At 42.1% G+C, this 14,941-nt stretch overlaps 1 protein-coding gene across 5 annotated transcripts in view; it reads right to left on the bottom strand.

Annotated features, from left to right (window-relative positions):
• Col14a1 (collagen type XIV alpha 1 chain) overlaps window positions 1-14,941 on the bottom strand; it is a 252,858-nt gene that overhangs the window by 38,179 nt on the left and 199,738 nt on the right. For all 5 annotated transcript variants that reach the window (XM_045144601.1, XM_004661366.2, XM_045144602.1 and 2 more), the window contains exon 41: window positions 662-715. In XM_045144601.1, the coding sequence (XP_045000536.1) occupies window positions 662-715 (54 nt within the window). The remainder of the gene's footprint in view (window positions 1-661; window positions 716-14,941) is intronic.

Below are 14,941 nucleotides of genomic sequence, written 5' to 3'. Positions count from 1 at the left end.
CACAAGGGAGCACACACATCTGGAGTTGGTTTGCAGTGGCTGGAGGCCCTGGTGCACCCATTCTCTCTCTCTCTCTCTCTCTCTCTCTCTCTCTCTCTCTCTCTCTCTCTCTGTTGCTCCCAAATAAATAAATAAACCAAAAAAATTTTAAAAATATTTTTATATACTTATTTATTTGAGAGTGACAGACAGAGAGAGAAACAGGCAGTTAGATAGAGAATGGGCACACCAGGGCCTCCAGCCACTGCAAATGAACTCCAAATGCATGTACCACTTTGTGTATCTGGCTTATGTGGGTCCTGGGGAATCTGGCCTTGAACCAGGGTTCTTAGTCTTCATAGGCAAGCACTTAACCACAACGCCATCTCTCCAGCCCCTCCTGTTTTTTCTTTTAAGTCTCCATACTATTGGTTAGTTGTGATTCTTTCAAATTCAAGTCTTATTTTGAAAAACTAAATGAATGAAGACAATCTTATAAAAAAAGGCTCAGTGAATAATCAAGTTATGTGGATATATCTAAAGGATATTATAACTCTACGAAGGAACAATTAGATGTTCCTCTATAGCTAATATGGCATCTGTAAAGCCTGACAGAAGTTCCTGAAAAGAAAAGAAATGCTCTAAAGCACAGTGCATCCCAGAAGTTTCTAGAAATACTTACAATTGGGCCTGGTGGTCCTGGGGGGCCAGAGAAACCATCCTTTCCAGGAAATCCCTGGGGACAAGAAACAGTGTATCAGGCAAGGAACTGCTTGACATGGTTTTCAGAAATAGGCTCAATGGATTCCTTTCAAATATCTGGGGCACAAATCCTGCCACTTGCTCTGGTCTACAAAGGATTCACTGCCGTTAAACTCTTTATGGGAGTTGTTCTTGGCAAGCCTTTTGTGTCTGTTGGCTCTGGTAAATTATCCAAGTGCAGAAGTTTTAGGTGTAAGAAATACCACTTAGAAGCTTAAAAAAGGAACTTGTGTTCAGAGATGTCCTTGTTAAATGAAGCATAACAAATGAGGTGGCTCACTTGTTATTTATTAATTAATGACCAGACAAAAAGATGCATTATGTCTTTCAGGAGTTAAGAGTCTTGGGCAAGGAGTTCTCCCTACATGGGGTTGATATTGCAATTATCAGCAACTCTGCAGCTCTTCAGATGCAGGCAGGATCAGAGTTTGGGCAAGGTGGCCATGATGAAGTTTTGATCTGGGAAGGTTTTCTGAGTGTCTATCATCATGGGCTTACAACTGGGGACATGTTTTCCTCCTGTGTCATGTCGGAAGAGTAGAAGACAGAAAGTAAATGATGTTCTTTATAAAAATGTCTCCCCATGTTAGTGGATGTGTATGTGTATGTTATTTTTATGAGTATTAAAATATTTAACAGCTGGGATGACCTCCCAGCAAAACAGTTTGTGAATGCTGGCCCTTCCAGTGCAGCCAACATGAGAAGGGATTTTTAATCTAAATTTTATTACTGAATAAAATTTTGTTCAAAACATACCTCCTACTACCGGGACAAATAAACTTTTCACCAGGGGATTTTTTTTTTTTTCTGGGATTTTCATTCCCAACCTCAAACCAACTCAAAGCTACATTTCCCAGCTTTCTTGCTCAACTCCCTTCCTGACAATTCCTTCCACTCTTGCAGTAGGCTGTCCTTTCTAGCTAGCTCATGAAAATCCATCTTATTAGTACTCCTCACCCACATTCACATTATCGCTTCTACCACAAGATACCAAATAAAAGACAGTAATCCTGAGGCTGGGAGAAAGAGAGTGGAGAGAGAGCGTAAGTGGCCATGTGGAGATCCTGCGCTGAACATGTAGAAGAGCATTGTGGGCAGCAAGGCCCTTTCCTCACCGTCTTTGAAGGAGTTAGCATGTCAGGAATTCCTCTTCCTACTGGTGTATCTTGAAAACCCCAAGGAAACCGGGATACATGACTGGCAATCTCAGAAGACAGGAGTCCAAAGAAGGTCGCTTCCATCACACTTGCTAATCCTTCCTCCCTACCCCCAGCCCAACGCTAGTGGGTCACCTCGCATTTCCCGAGTCCTGACTTCAGGGATGTGAAACTTGCCTCCAAGAGAGCTGCTTTTGCCTTAGAGATTCCTACCTGCTTCTGACTTAAAAAAAAAAAAAAATTATTTATTTGAAAATGACAGATAGAGAGAAAGAGGGAGAGAGAGAGAGAGAAAGAGAGAGAGAGAGAGAGAGAGAGAGAATGGGCGCTCCAGGGCTTCCAGCCACTGCAAATGAACTCCAGACACGTGCACCAACTTGTGCATCTGGCTAACGTGGGTCCTGGGGAATGGAGCCTCGAACCAGGGTCCTTAGGCTTCACAGGCAAGTGCTTAACTGCTAAGCCATCACTCAGCCCTGATTCTGACTTTTTGGAACAGCCTTAACCTCAGAATTCCAGAGAGTCCTACCATACGAGGAAGCCAAAGTGGCTGGAGCTCACCCGGGCACCTGGATTCCCTTGTCTGCCTGGCACATCGTTTGCCTACATTTTGCAGAGTCTTCACAATCCAGTTGGAACCTCATGATGCATGAGTCCTTGCCAGGAAAAGGAGCCAGTCTCAGTCTTGGATCATAATAAAAGTTTTCTATTGGTGATTCTCTTTCTATCCCCCTGTTGTAGCAAATCTACAGATCATGTGTTGGAGATAAGAGTGTGCCAAGACAGAAAGGGCCTGAGTCACAAGATGATAGCTTGCAGCACAGACCTGCCCCTCCTGCTTCCCCACCCACCCTTGCAGACAGCGCTGGACTACAGTCAAGCAATCAGCATTTATTCTACTTTATTTTATTACAGTGCACTTAAGCCACTTAAGTTTTAGGCTCATTATAACCACTGTCTGAGACTAATATGCAAGCTATGGCCATTTTGATCTTTCACTTTAGTCCTAAATAGTAGAGTTGGAACATGGTGGTATGGACCAGTAATCTCAGCACTCAGGTGGCTGAGGCAGAAACATTATGAGCTGGAGGCCAGCCAGGACTACATGGTGAGACCTTGTCTCAAAATGCATTAAATTAAAAGAACAGTTAAGTCTGAGGAACCTCAAAGAAGTCCCAATATAGACTATGTCACACACGCACACAGAAAACCTTCCTTATATTTCTAATTAGAAAACAAAAAATTAGTTCGGACTGAAGGTTAAAGAAATTGCTTTAATAAGGGATTATGGTCCATGCCTATATTCTCAGTATTTAGGAAAGCAAGGGGGATTGTTTGAGTATGAGGCTAGTCTAGGCCAGGTCAGCCCAGACTATAAAAAATTAATTTAAAAGCCAAGCGTGGTGGCACACGCCTTTAATCCCAGCACTCGAGAGGCAGAGGTAGGAGGATTGCCATGAGTTCAAGGCCACCCTGAGATGACAGAGTTAATTCCAGGTCAGCCTGGACCAGAGTGAGACCCTACCTCGAAAAAAAACAAAAAAAAAATTAATTTAAGTGCTGGAGAGCTGGCTTAGCAGTTAAGGCGCTTGCCTGCAAAGCCCAAGGACCCATGTCCGACTCTCCAGATCCCACGTGAGCCAGGTGCACAAAGGTGAGGCAAGCACAAGGTCGCACATGCCCACTAGGTGGCACAAGCATCTGGAGTTCAATTTCAATGGTTGAGGCCCTGTCATGACAATTCTCTCTCTAAAAAAATTTTTTTTGAATTTAAGCAGTGTTTAAAGGTAGCATGTCCAGGAAAAAGGACATAAATAAGCATGTGAAAGATGAATAGGACCTTCGTACTCTTCCAACCCAACCCCCTCAGGTTTCAAATGAAAAAACTAGAAGCCCAAGAGAGGTCAAGACATCTATGTTTGTTTGTTAGTTGGTTTTCCACAGAAGAAATTCTTTAAATGACAGATTGCTTTTTCTTAGGCAAAATTCTCATGAAAAAGATGGACTCTGAACCACATACATATGCAACGACTTAAGAGGACATTTTTTTTATATTTATTTGTTTATCAGAGAAAGAAGAAGAGAGAGAGAGAGAGAATGGGCGTGCCAGGGCTTCTAGCCACTGCAAACAAACTCCAGATGCTTGCGCACCCGGCTAACGTGGGACCTGGGGAACCAAGCCTCGAACCGGGGTCCTTAGATTTCACAGGCCAGCGCTTAACCGCTAAGCCATCTCTCCAGCCCAAGAGAACAATTTTTAAAAGGGTACCCTGTTTCCTGGCTCGAAGGTTTGAGCACCAGTCAAGAAGTGAACGCTGGGCTGTAGAGATGGCTTAGCGGTTAAGCGCTTGCCTGTGAAGCCTAAGGACCCTGGTTCGAGGCTCGGTTCCCCAGGTCCCACGTTAGCCAGATGCACAAGGGGGCGCACGCGTCTGGAGTTCGTTTGCAGAGGCTGGAAGCCCTGGCGCGCCCATTCTCTCTCTCTCCCTCTATCTGTCTTTCTCTCTGTGTCTGTCGCTCTCAAATAAATAAATAAATAATTAAAAAATAAAAAAAAAAAGAAGTGAACGCTGCCCACACATCACCCCAGCCAACACCACTGGCTTGGCAATTAGAATGGTGGGAATGCTGCGTGGGTCTTCCCTGGCTCAGCCACAAGCTGTGCCCAGAAGGGAAACATTTCAATTAAAAGAGGAGGAAGCTTACACAAAAGCAGAGACAAACCGTGAAATGTTTTTCTAGAAAGCTGCAGACAGCTGCATTGTTCCTGGGGATCAGCAGGAAATGACACATTTTACACCCCTTCCCCTGTCCCAGAAGTCTGAAAAGGCGGAACTGGTTCTTCTCTGCTCCCTCTGGAGAAACACTTTGAAAAGGGCTGCGCTCAAGACACAGCATGTGTCGTATGGAAGAGGAAATGGGAAAATGATGTTCTTAAGGAACTTAATTTGGGGGCTGTGTTTGGGCTTCAGTGTCATCAAGTCACAGGAGGGGCCTGGAAAGATGCTTGTTGGCTGTGTTCTCTCTACGCAGCGCCGTCACTTCATAAGCGGACATGTCGGCTTCCTTAGTCTTCTGGGGAGAAATTATATGCTTTCCACTAATTAATATTACCAACACCATTCTAGTCCATCACCGGCAGAAAGTAGGTGTTCATAAATGAGGCGCTGAGGAGGCGTGCCCTGCTCAGTAATTTTCAGTAAGTATATATTAACTGGAGTTACTGGGAGCCTGGACACTTACAGGACGGAAGGAAATGCTGGTGTCATTCTCCTCAGTTATCTTTTTAAAAATCCATAGGTGGGGCTGGAGAGATGGCTTAGCAGTTAAGGCACTTGCCTGCAAAGCCAAAGGACCCAGGTGCGATTCCCCAGGACCCACCTAAACCAGATGTACAAGGTGGCACATGTGTCTGGAATTCATTTGCAGTGGCTGGTGGTCCTGGTGCACCCATTCATCCCTCCCCCACCCCGCTGCCTCTTTCTCTCTCATAAATAAATAAAAATAAAATAAAATAAAAATTCATAGTTACCAGGCTTGGGGGCGCGCGCCTTTAATCCCAGCACTTGGGAGGCAGAGGTAGGTGGATCACTATGAGTTCGAGGCCACTCTGAGACTACATAGTGAATTCCAGGTCAGCCTGGGCTAGAGCAAGACCCTACCTCGAAAAAAAAAATCACAGTGCTGGAGATCAAATCTAGGGCTATTCAATACAAGGCAAGTGCTCCACACCTGAGCTGTAATCCAAGCCCTTCTTACTCTCCAACCCTTGTCCACCATGAACCATGGCTGAACTGGAAGTAAAATGTCCTCCGTACACTCCGTACACCCCCAGCTGATGGTGCTGTTCTGGAAGGCTGTGGAACCTTCAGGAGGTAGAACTTTGCAAGAGGAAGTGTGTCACTTAGAAGGGTGGTATTTGAAGCGTTAGTGCCCAAACCTGCTCTCTCCTCCCCGTCCCCTGCTGATGTGACACTGGCTTACTGCTCTGGCCATGTTTCTCCCACTGTGATGGACTCTACACTCTGTATGGAACTTTAAGCCGAAATAAACCTTTTTCATTCTCTAAATTGCTTCTTGTCAGGTATTTGGTCATAGCAAAGAGAGAAAGGAACTAGTACCATGTAGGAAAGAAGCAAGAATTCCATTTCAGGAAACTCTTGCTGACTGTTCCCTAGACCTACCACCTTATGGGGTTGATTTCTCACTGGGCGATTTAAGAAAACCAGAAGGCCTAGAAAGAAGCAAGTTAGGGCAGAGGAGGCAGGTGAAAAAGTTGCCTATTTCAAGTATGGTCTGTGTGAGCCTGTGGAAAGCTCCAGGGTGTCAATTGCACATCAGAGTCAACCCATACTGAGATTGCATTCTGCTATATCAATTAGTTACAGACCAGGAGCTGACATGCGATTTCCAAGGATAATTGTTCAGGGAAGGAAACAGTAGTTCCCTGTGAGATGCAGCACATCTGGCAGGAAAAGGAATTCAGGGCACCTATTTGGGCACCTTTTTTCATGGGCTGTCCTGAACCAATTAGAAATTGAACATTTATTTGCAGAAAAATGGATGGACCTGGAAGGGATTATACTAAGTGAGGTAACCCAGGCCCAGAAAGCCAAGCGCCACATGTTCTCTCTCATATATGGATCCTAGCTACAGATGATTGGGCTTCTGCGTGAGAAGGAAAATACTTAGTAGCAGAGGCCAGTAAGTTAAAAAGGAGACATAAAGGGAAGAGAAAGGAAGGGAGGAGGATACTTAATAGTTTGATATTGTATATATGTAAGTACAATGATTGTGATGGGGAGGTAATATGATGGAGAATGGAATTTCAAAGGAGAAAGTGGGGGAGGAGAGAATTAACATGGGATTTTTTTTTATAATCATGGAAAATGCTAATAAAAATTTTAAAAAAACATAAAAAAAAGAAATTGAACATTTGCTCTGAAAGCAACTTTTGAGTTTTTTATTTCTATAATCCCAGATTAAAACTTACATGTCGAGGGCTGGAGAGATTGATCAGCAGTTAAGGCGCTTGCCTGGAAAGCCTAAGGACCCACGTTCGACTCTCCAGATGCCACGCAAGCCAGATGCACAACAGTGAGGCAAACATAGGTTGCACATGCCCACTAGATGGCACAAATCTGGAGTTTAATTACAGTGGCTGAGGCCCTGGCGTGCCAAGTCTCTCTCTTCCAATTCTAAAACAAAAATAAATAAATACACATGCATGTCTGGGCTGGAGAGATGGCTTAGTGGTTAAGGTGCTTGTCTGTAAAGCCTAAGGACCCATGTTCAATTCTCCAGATCCCTCATAAGCAAGATGCACAAAAGGTGAGGCAAGTGCAAGGTCTCACATGCCCATGAGGTGGCACAAGCATCTGGAGCTAAACTTCAGTGGCTGAGACCCTGGCATGCCAATTCTCTCTCTTGCTCTCACTCTCTTTCTAAAAAATTGAAATTAAAAAAATTGCACATCTTAAGTTGTTACACTTGAAAAGATGTTACCTTTAATACCAAAGTAGAATCAAAACCACTGCAAGACTTCATCAGATTTGTTCCCTAGATTCTGGACTTCCCAGCCCCTAAAACCACGACCTAGTAAATGCATGCAATTGTAAATTATCTACTATTAAGTATTCTGTTATTGTCCTACAAAACAGGCAGCCACACCCATTCCATTCATCTCTGCTTTCAGCCACTACTGTATTCCCACAGTATAACCTACCCTAGAAAATTAAGTCACCTCTTAGAAGGGCAGAACTCAGGGCCCCTTCTCACCTTTTCATCCCAGAAGGAAAAGGTGAAGCTTGTTATATGAAATCAACAAACTTGATGAGAAGAAATTTCATAGAAAAAGAATGAATACATTTTATAAGGAAATTCAACTGGCAAGTCACAGCTTTGTGATTGATTGTTTACCAGCCAAATTCTTGGAATGTTTTTCAACCACTGACAGCTAAAAAATGATTTGCATAGATTTCCTAAATTTTTTCCTGTGTCTATAAAGTTACCATTTTATAGCAAGGCACAATCTGAAAAGACATCTGTTTATGGAATAAACATCCTCATAAAATGCAGAACCAATTAAGTAATGCAATAATTAATATGAGGAAACAGAAACAACTAATAAGCCTAATTTGCAATTTCACTTAAGCTGACAATATGTAGTTTTTAAAGTGCATGAAATTAGCCACCCATAAGCAAAGATTTGTGTTAACATAAATAACTTCAGGCATTTTGTCCTTTTTTGATAGTTTTTTTAACCTCAGAATATTAATATAAACCCACAGCCCACATTAAAACTAAAATCCACCATGAAAATGAAAAGAATCTTATAATTTGTTTTGAAAACATTTGGCTATGATTAACTTATGAATTCAGGACTGGTCATAATTTATAAACACAACAAAATCTGAGCTACAGTTTATTTTCAACATTGGTAATATTTTGACCATCAAACGTACTTATAACTAAAATGTACAAAGCATACATTTTGTGGACATTTCATTAAACATTTGTGGTTGTTTGAATGGATGTCCCCCAATCAACTCAGCACTTTCATTAAAGCTTGCAACTTGGTGTCCCTGTGGCTAGATCTTAGGGTCCAGCCCTAAGGTATGGGGGAGGGCCCTGAATACCAATCGAATGATATGAAAAGTGCTCAAGTTCTGCCTGGAGTGTGCTTGCTTGTGTTAGTGGTAGTTGCTTTTCTCTCTGTGTGCATCTGTGAAAGCGGGCCAGCTTCTTCTGCCATTATGGAACTTCCCCTGAATCTTTAAGCTTCAGTAAATTACTTCCTCCCATAAGTGTGCCTGGTCTGGAGGTTCATCTTAGAAGCTGAGGCTGACTGCTACAAACTTGGTACCAGGAGTGGAGTGTTGGTGCACAGTGAGTCTGACCATGTGGATTTTGGTCTTTTGGAACTTTCATTTTGGAGGAACAGACACAGACATGGTCCTTGCAACTGGAAGATGCCTTCCAGAGTGGCCAAGTGTTTTGGACTATTCTGATTAGAGTTTGAAAATGCCAAGTACAGAGAGAATACTATTTGAAGGCTTGGCTTATGAACTTTCTAAGGGGAAGGAAATACTACAGAGGACTTTGTTGGAACTGGGATACTGGCATAAGGGCTGGCTGAATTCTGCTGTCCATACTCAGAGAGTTTGATCAAGGTTAAATTTGTAATGGATTGATGTGTTTAGCTAAACACATGTGTCTGAGATATATAAGACTGAAAATTGGAAAGACTTGGGTTGGAGAGATGGCTTAGCAGTTAAGGTGTTTGCCTACAAAGCCAAAGGACCTAGGTTCAATTCCCTAGGACCCATGTAAGCAGATGCACAAAGGTCATATGTATCTGGAGTCCATTTGCAGTCACTAGAGGCCATGGTGTGCCCATTCTCTCTCTGTCTCTCCCTACCTGCCTATTTTACCCCCCACCCCATCTTAAATAAAAATAAATAAATAAATAATTGGGAAAACTCAAACAAGTTTAAAATTTACCAGCACAGAGGCTAGTTTCAGGTTACTGAAACTGCTTTTGTCAAATACATTAGCATTTGATAGCTCAAGTACTTTACAGAGAAACAATAGAAAGGATGCTTGAGGGAAGACTGAATGGTAGGAATGCACTCTTTTGAAAGGAGATCTGAAGAGAAAGAGTCTGCTATTCAAGGTCACGATTTATTTTGCTCCTGAATTAAGAATATAACTGTGTCCTGCACACCTGGCACTGGTTTTGGAAGCATGAAAAATCCATTGAGTTGGTCATGAAGTGGCACATGGTTACAGAAGCCACTGCTGAGATACAGCATATGAGCTCAGCAGGATGACCCTGATGAGTGGGATGGAGAAGCCATTGGAAGACGGACTCTAGTTTGCATGGAGACAAAAGGTGTTTTGGACATACTAGAACTGTGTAATGGTTACCGTGAAGCCCTGCTGGCCTGCAATGGAAGTTTTGCCTGGCTATTCAGCCCAGCTTGAGGGGTGGAATTGGGAAATTCAGAAACCTGTCAGTTACTGGTCATGATATTAGACTTGAACTGTAGATGTTTGGTGTTTGCTTGATGGTTATTGAGTTTGTATTGTTCCAGTCTCTCCTTGCTATGCCTTATGGCAGTTGAAAATGTCTATTCTTTGCCTTTATATATTAAAAGTCCATAACTTGTTTTGATTTTACAGGACTCACAGTTAAGGGACAATCTTAAATATCAGATGAGACTTAGGACTTTAGAACTATCTTAAGCTGGTAAAGGCTATGAGGACCTTTGAAGTTGGAATGAATACAATTTACAATGTGAGATGGTTATGCATCTATTGGGAACCAAGAGCAGAATGTGTTAGTTTGAATGGATGTCCCTCAATCGATTCAGGAATTTTATTAAAGCTTGTAACTTGGTGTTAGACCCTAGGTTCTAGCCCTAAGGTGTGGGGGCAGACCCATAATTCCAGTGTAAAGATATGCAAAGTGCTTGAGTTCTGGAGTTCTGCCATTCTGGGTTCCTGGGGTATGCCTGCTTGTGCTGATGGGTTCTTTGTTTGTTTGCTTGCTTGCTTGTTTTTATTCTCTCTGCTCAGATCTGTGAAAGGGGGCCAACTTCTTCTGCCATTATGGAACTTCTGAATATGTAAACTTCAATAAACCCCTTAGCAGTATCTGGTCTGGAGGTTCATTCCAGAAACTGAGGCTGACTGCTACAACCTTTGTTAATTTCCATTTTCTACTTTTCTTTTGCATAAATTAGCAAACTATACCAATTTTTTGCAGGTATTAAACACTTTTAGTAAGATCTTAGTTTCTAAGTTGCTATGCATGTGGTCATGAAAGGTTGAAACCATCAATGTCAACTAGTGTTGCAACTGACGTTGACATCAGAAGCCAGCATACCTGTGTTTATGGAGGTCTCAGAAAACCATGTGGAACTACTGACTAACTACGACGCCTTCTCTGAAGCCTGCAATGGTAGGTCATGGATGTCAACAAGATTGTGGAATATGGCCAGTCATCAAGGCCCTGTGCCTCCACTAGATCTGTAAGCAGCTGGCACCTGATGAGCTGGTTTGCAAGAAGTGAGCTGAACAACTCCTTGGTGCACAATTTCAACCTTCCGTTGTGATTATGGACAGCCATGACTAATGTGGCAGCCAGCCACCAGAAATAAGGCTGCTACTTCCAGCAGAGGATTATGACTAACTGGCAAATTAAGAGACCAAGCAGCCAAAAGCCAGGAGTTATGCAAACACTGGCTCAGGACAGATTCAAAACCACTCCTTAGGCATGACGCCATGTTGGGATTCACTGGGGAATTTTCTTTGACACACACACACATTAAAACTGTGTGTACTGACACATGTACATAAATGCATTATTTTAATATGACATAGTTAATGCAACTTAAAAGTATTATATATAATCTTGTATATTTTTATTATCCTATGTTTATGACTTCAGAGAATTAAAATCTCCAGCACCACATCAGCAACATTGTGCCAAAGAAATTATTTGGATATATGATAGACCTTAAACAATATGTTACTCAGTGATTCCAAATCCTAGATAGTTATCAGCATTACTATGCTGTATCAAAACTATATGTTCTAATAAATTCTAAGGCTGTTTCTGAATCTCTAAGGTTTAAATAAAAGAATTTGTATGTAAATCAAATCAAACAACCTAATGTCTGAAGTGGAAACTGTTGGTTTACAGACATAGGAATGTCTGAGCTGACTTTGAAGGACAGTATTACAAGAAGAATGCAAAATAGATGCAATTTTCCCCTCCCATTCCTGGGTGGGCCCCTTTGAAAATATCTGTAAGGCACTTAATAGCAGGAGGCTAAGTGCCCTGGTAGCTCCTCCCTTCTCAGATAGCCACACACACTGTGGTAGTTTGAATATAGTGTTCCCCATAGACTCATGTGTTTGAATACTCAATCCCTAGCATTAGTGCTCTTTGGGAAGGTTATGGAATCTTTAGAAAGTGGAACCTTGCTGGAAGTGTGTCAAGGAGGAAGGTATACTCTTGCTTACCATTTTCTTTCTCTCTCTCTCTCTCTCTTTCTTCTCCCTACTGATGTTAGGATGTGATGCCAGTTTCCTGCCAGTCTTTCCCAAAATCATCTGTGGATGATTTTGAACTTGTAAGTCATAAATAAACTTTTCTTTCCTTAAGCTGCTTCTGTTAGAAATTTTGTCCCAGCAATGAGAAGGTAACTAAATGCTATCCAGATAACAGTGTAGAGTATACAGAGAGAGCCAGACCTTCTGAATGAAATTTCAATTTCTACTTTATAAAGAAAGTAACCCAAACTGGGTTCCTACCCAAAAATTCAGGATGAAACATATTCAGTGTTGGAGCCTTGCCAATTAAGTGGGGGTTTTGTTTTTAATATTTTTATTTATTTAAGAGAGATAAAGAGTCAGATAGAGAGAAGGAGAAAGAAAGAAAGAATGGGTGCGCTAGGGTTTCCAGCCACTGTGAACAAACTCCAGACACATGTGCCACCTTGTGTGTTAGGTGGGAAGTAGGAGATTGAACCTAGGCCCTTAAGCTTTGTAAGCAAATGCCTTAACCACTACACCATCTCTCCAGCCCAGGTTTTTGTTTGTTTGTTTAGAAGATTTTCTCACAGACTTGAGACCCCACCGTGATCTCTGTAGCATAATTCTGTGGAATGAGAAAGCACAGTGTTGAATCCAGAGAGATGCATTACAACTCTGGCTCCAGCCCTCGCTGGTTGTAGTGTACCGCCTTCCTCCCCAAACTTTCAGACACTGCAGGCTCTTTGTCTGCATAGATGGGCAGCCATGCCTGGCATTCACGGTTACTATAAGGGTTGAGGAGATGGCAAAACACTAAGCTTCATGGTGGTATTTGATACCATTTTTATTAATATAATCAGCCAAGTCCCAGTTGTTGGATCTATCATTACTCTAGCTGACTGAGCAAATGCTTTCCTGGGGTGCTGGGAAACCTCATCTAGACCCACAAAGAAGCAAATCAAGTCATGCTCTCCAGTCTAGCGATAGAATCTTACATTTCCTCTGCTGGAGGAGGAAGATGCTCAGGGGGATAATTATCATGAACTCAGTATTTCACAGAATATTTTTTACATGACTCCTTCACTACTGCACAACATTTATGACAGCAATGAAATCCAAATAGTTGACTCAAGTTCAAGTTCTCAAGTACATTTTAACTCCAACTTGCTTTTTATGAAATAGGACATTCCATACCATATAGCCTTTGTGTACATCAAAACCACATAATTAAGACGCTTGTTTCTACCATCCTTTCAAGGTAGAATCCAAGAACTTAAAAAATAATCCAACTCGCTTTCCTTTGGTTTTTTTTTTTTTTTTCATTTCTTCACAGTCTTTCAAAGTACCTTAATACTTCAAGTTCTAGGCATTATGAAATATGCTGACTCATTGTGTTTACCTTGAAAATAGTGAATGCTAATAATATTAGTTAAAATTGCGTCTTTACTTCAAAATAATTTGTATGAATTAATCTTCACAACAACTCTATATAGTCCAATGTTTGTTTGTTCGTTCGTTTGTGTTTTTCTATATTACAGGCAAGGAAGCTGAGTCTTGGACACACAATATGGCTGATACCACGCCATGCAGCTAGGGTTCAAACCCAGGCCTGGATAGTATTAAGAGTAGTGCCCTTCCTCACACGGCCATCCTGCTTCTCACTAACTGCCAAGTGTAGCAGTGTCCAGATGCAGAGTGATCTGGGCAACTGCTGGTCTCTCATAAACAAGAAAGGCAGCTATAACTGTGGCATGGGCATTCAGAGAGCAGTTGGGGAAGAACCACAATCTATGTTAACCCTCCCTTAAGAAGCTAGTCCTTGGGCTGGAGAGATGGCTTAGCGGTTAAGGTGCACGCCTGCAAAGCCTAAGGACCCAGGCTTGATTCTCCAGATCCCATGTAAGCCAGATACACAAGGAGGCACATGTGTCTGGAGTTCGTTTGCAGTGGCTAGAGGTCCTAGTGTGCCCATTTTCTCTCTTTCTCTCTCTCTGTCTTCCCCTATCTGTCTCAAATAAATAAATAAATCTTTAAAAAAAAGAGGAAGCTAATCCTCTCTATACTAGGAGGAATTGCTATTTCCCAGGTGCTCCAAAAATAAGTCTCCTCATCATATTTATTTCTTCTGTCTCTCTCTCTGATATTTTTTTTTGTAAAACCATATCAGGAATTAGAAAATACACCTATCTAAAGTTTCAGCCTGTTGCCATGACTGTTGCTAACGCTGATACAGGTCTAAGACAGAGCATGAGTAAGTGTGAGACGTTTGATCTCAGGATTTGCTATGCAGCCCTTATTATTTCACTGCCTAACCAGACACATGGGTCATCCAGGGAGGATGTCTCCTTACATGGTTCTCCCACATCCATGTCCATTCAAGCTGGCCTCGGCTTCCAAGCCTACAATCCTGCTAAACAACTAATTGTATCAGACCTGTGCTATCCTTCCGTGTTTAACCCACCATCTTTCCTTCCTTTTCTACTGTTTCTGACAGATATTTTTGTTTTCCTGGCCCAGGAAAGTAGGAGTGAGATCCTATGAGACCCCATTCAATCATTTCCTCCAGGTAGGTGATTTACAAATTCTTTCCTTAACAACTAAAACTATCTTCTAGATGCTACTTTGCAGACAGTAATGGGAAACTCAAATGACAGTTTGAATTGCATGTGCTAGCTAAGATATAGCTGATTGGGCTGGAGAGATGGTTTAGTGGTTAAGACACTTGCTTGGGAAGCCTAAGGACCCATGTTTGATTTCTCTCCAGAACCCACATAAGCCAGATGCACAAAGGTGACGCAAGCACAAGGTGGCACACGCACACTAGGTGGCGCAAGCCTTTTGAGTTTAGCAGCAGTGGCTGAGGCCCTAGTGGGCCAATCTCTCTCTCTTGCTCTCTCTAAATAATTTTTTAAATTTTTTTTAAAAAAAGATATGGCTGATTTAAAAATTCATGTGGTTCTTCCCTCCAGTAGAACCACTATGCTAACCAACTCCATAGT

Source organism: Jaculus jaculus, chromosome 2 (genome assembly GCF_020740685.1).
Source record: "Jaculus jaculus isolate mJacJac1 chromosome 2, mJacJac1.mat.Y.cur, whole genome shotgun sequence".
Classification (NCBI taxonomy): Eukaryota; Metazoa; Chordata; class Mammalia; order Rodentia; family Dipodidae; genus Jaculus; species Jaculus jaculus.
This window is presented reverse-complemented; position numbering and strand designations above follow the sequence as displayed.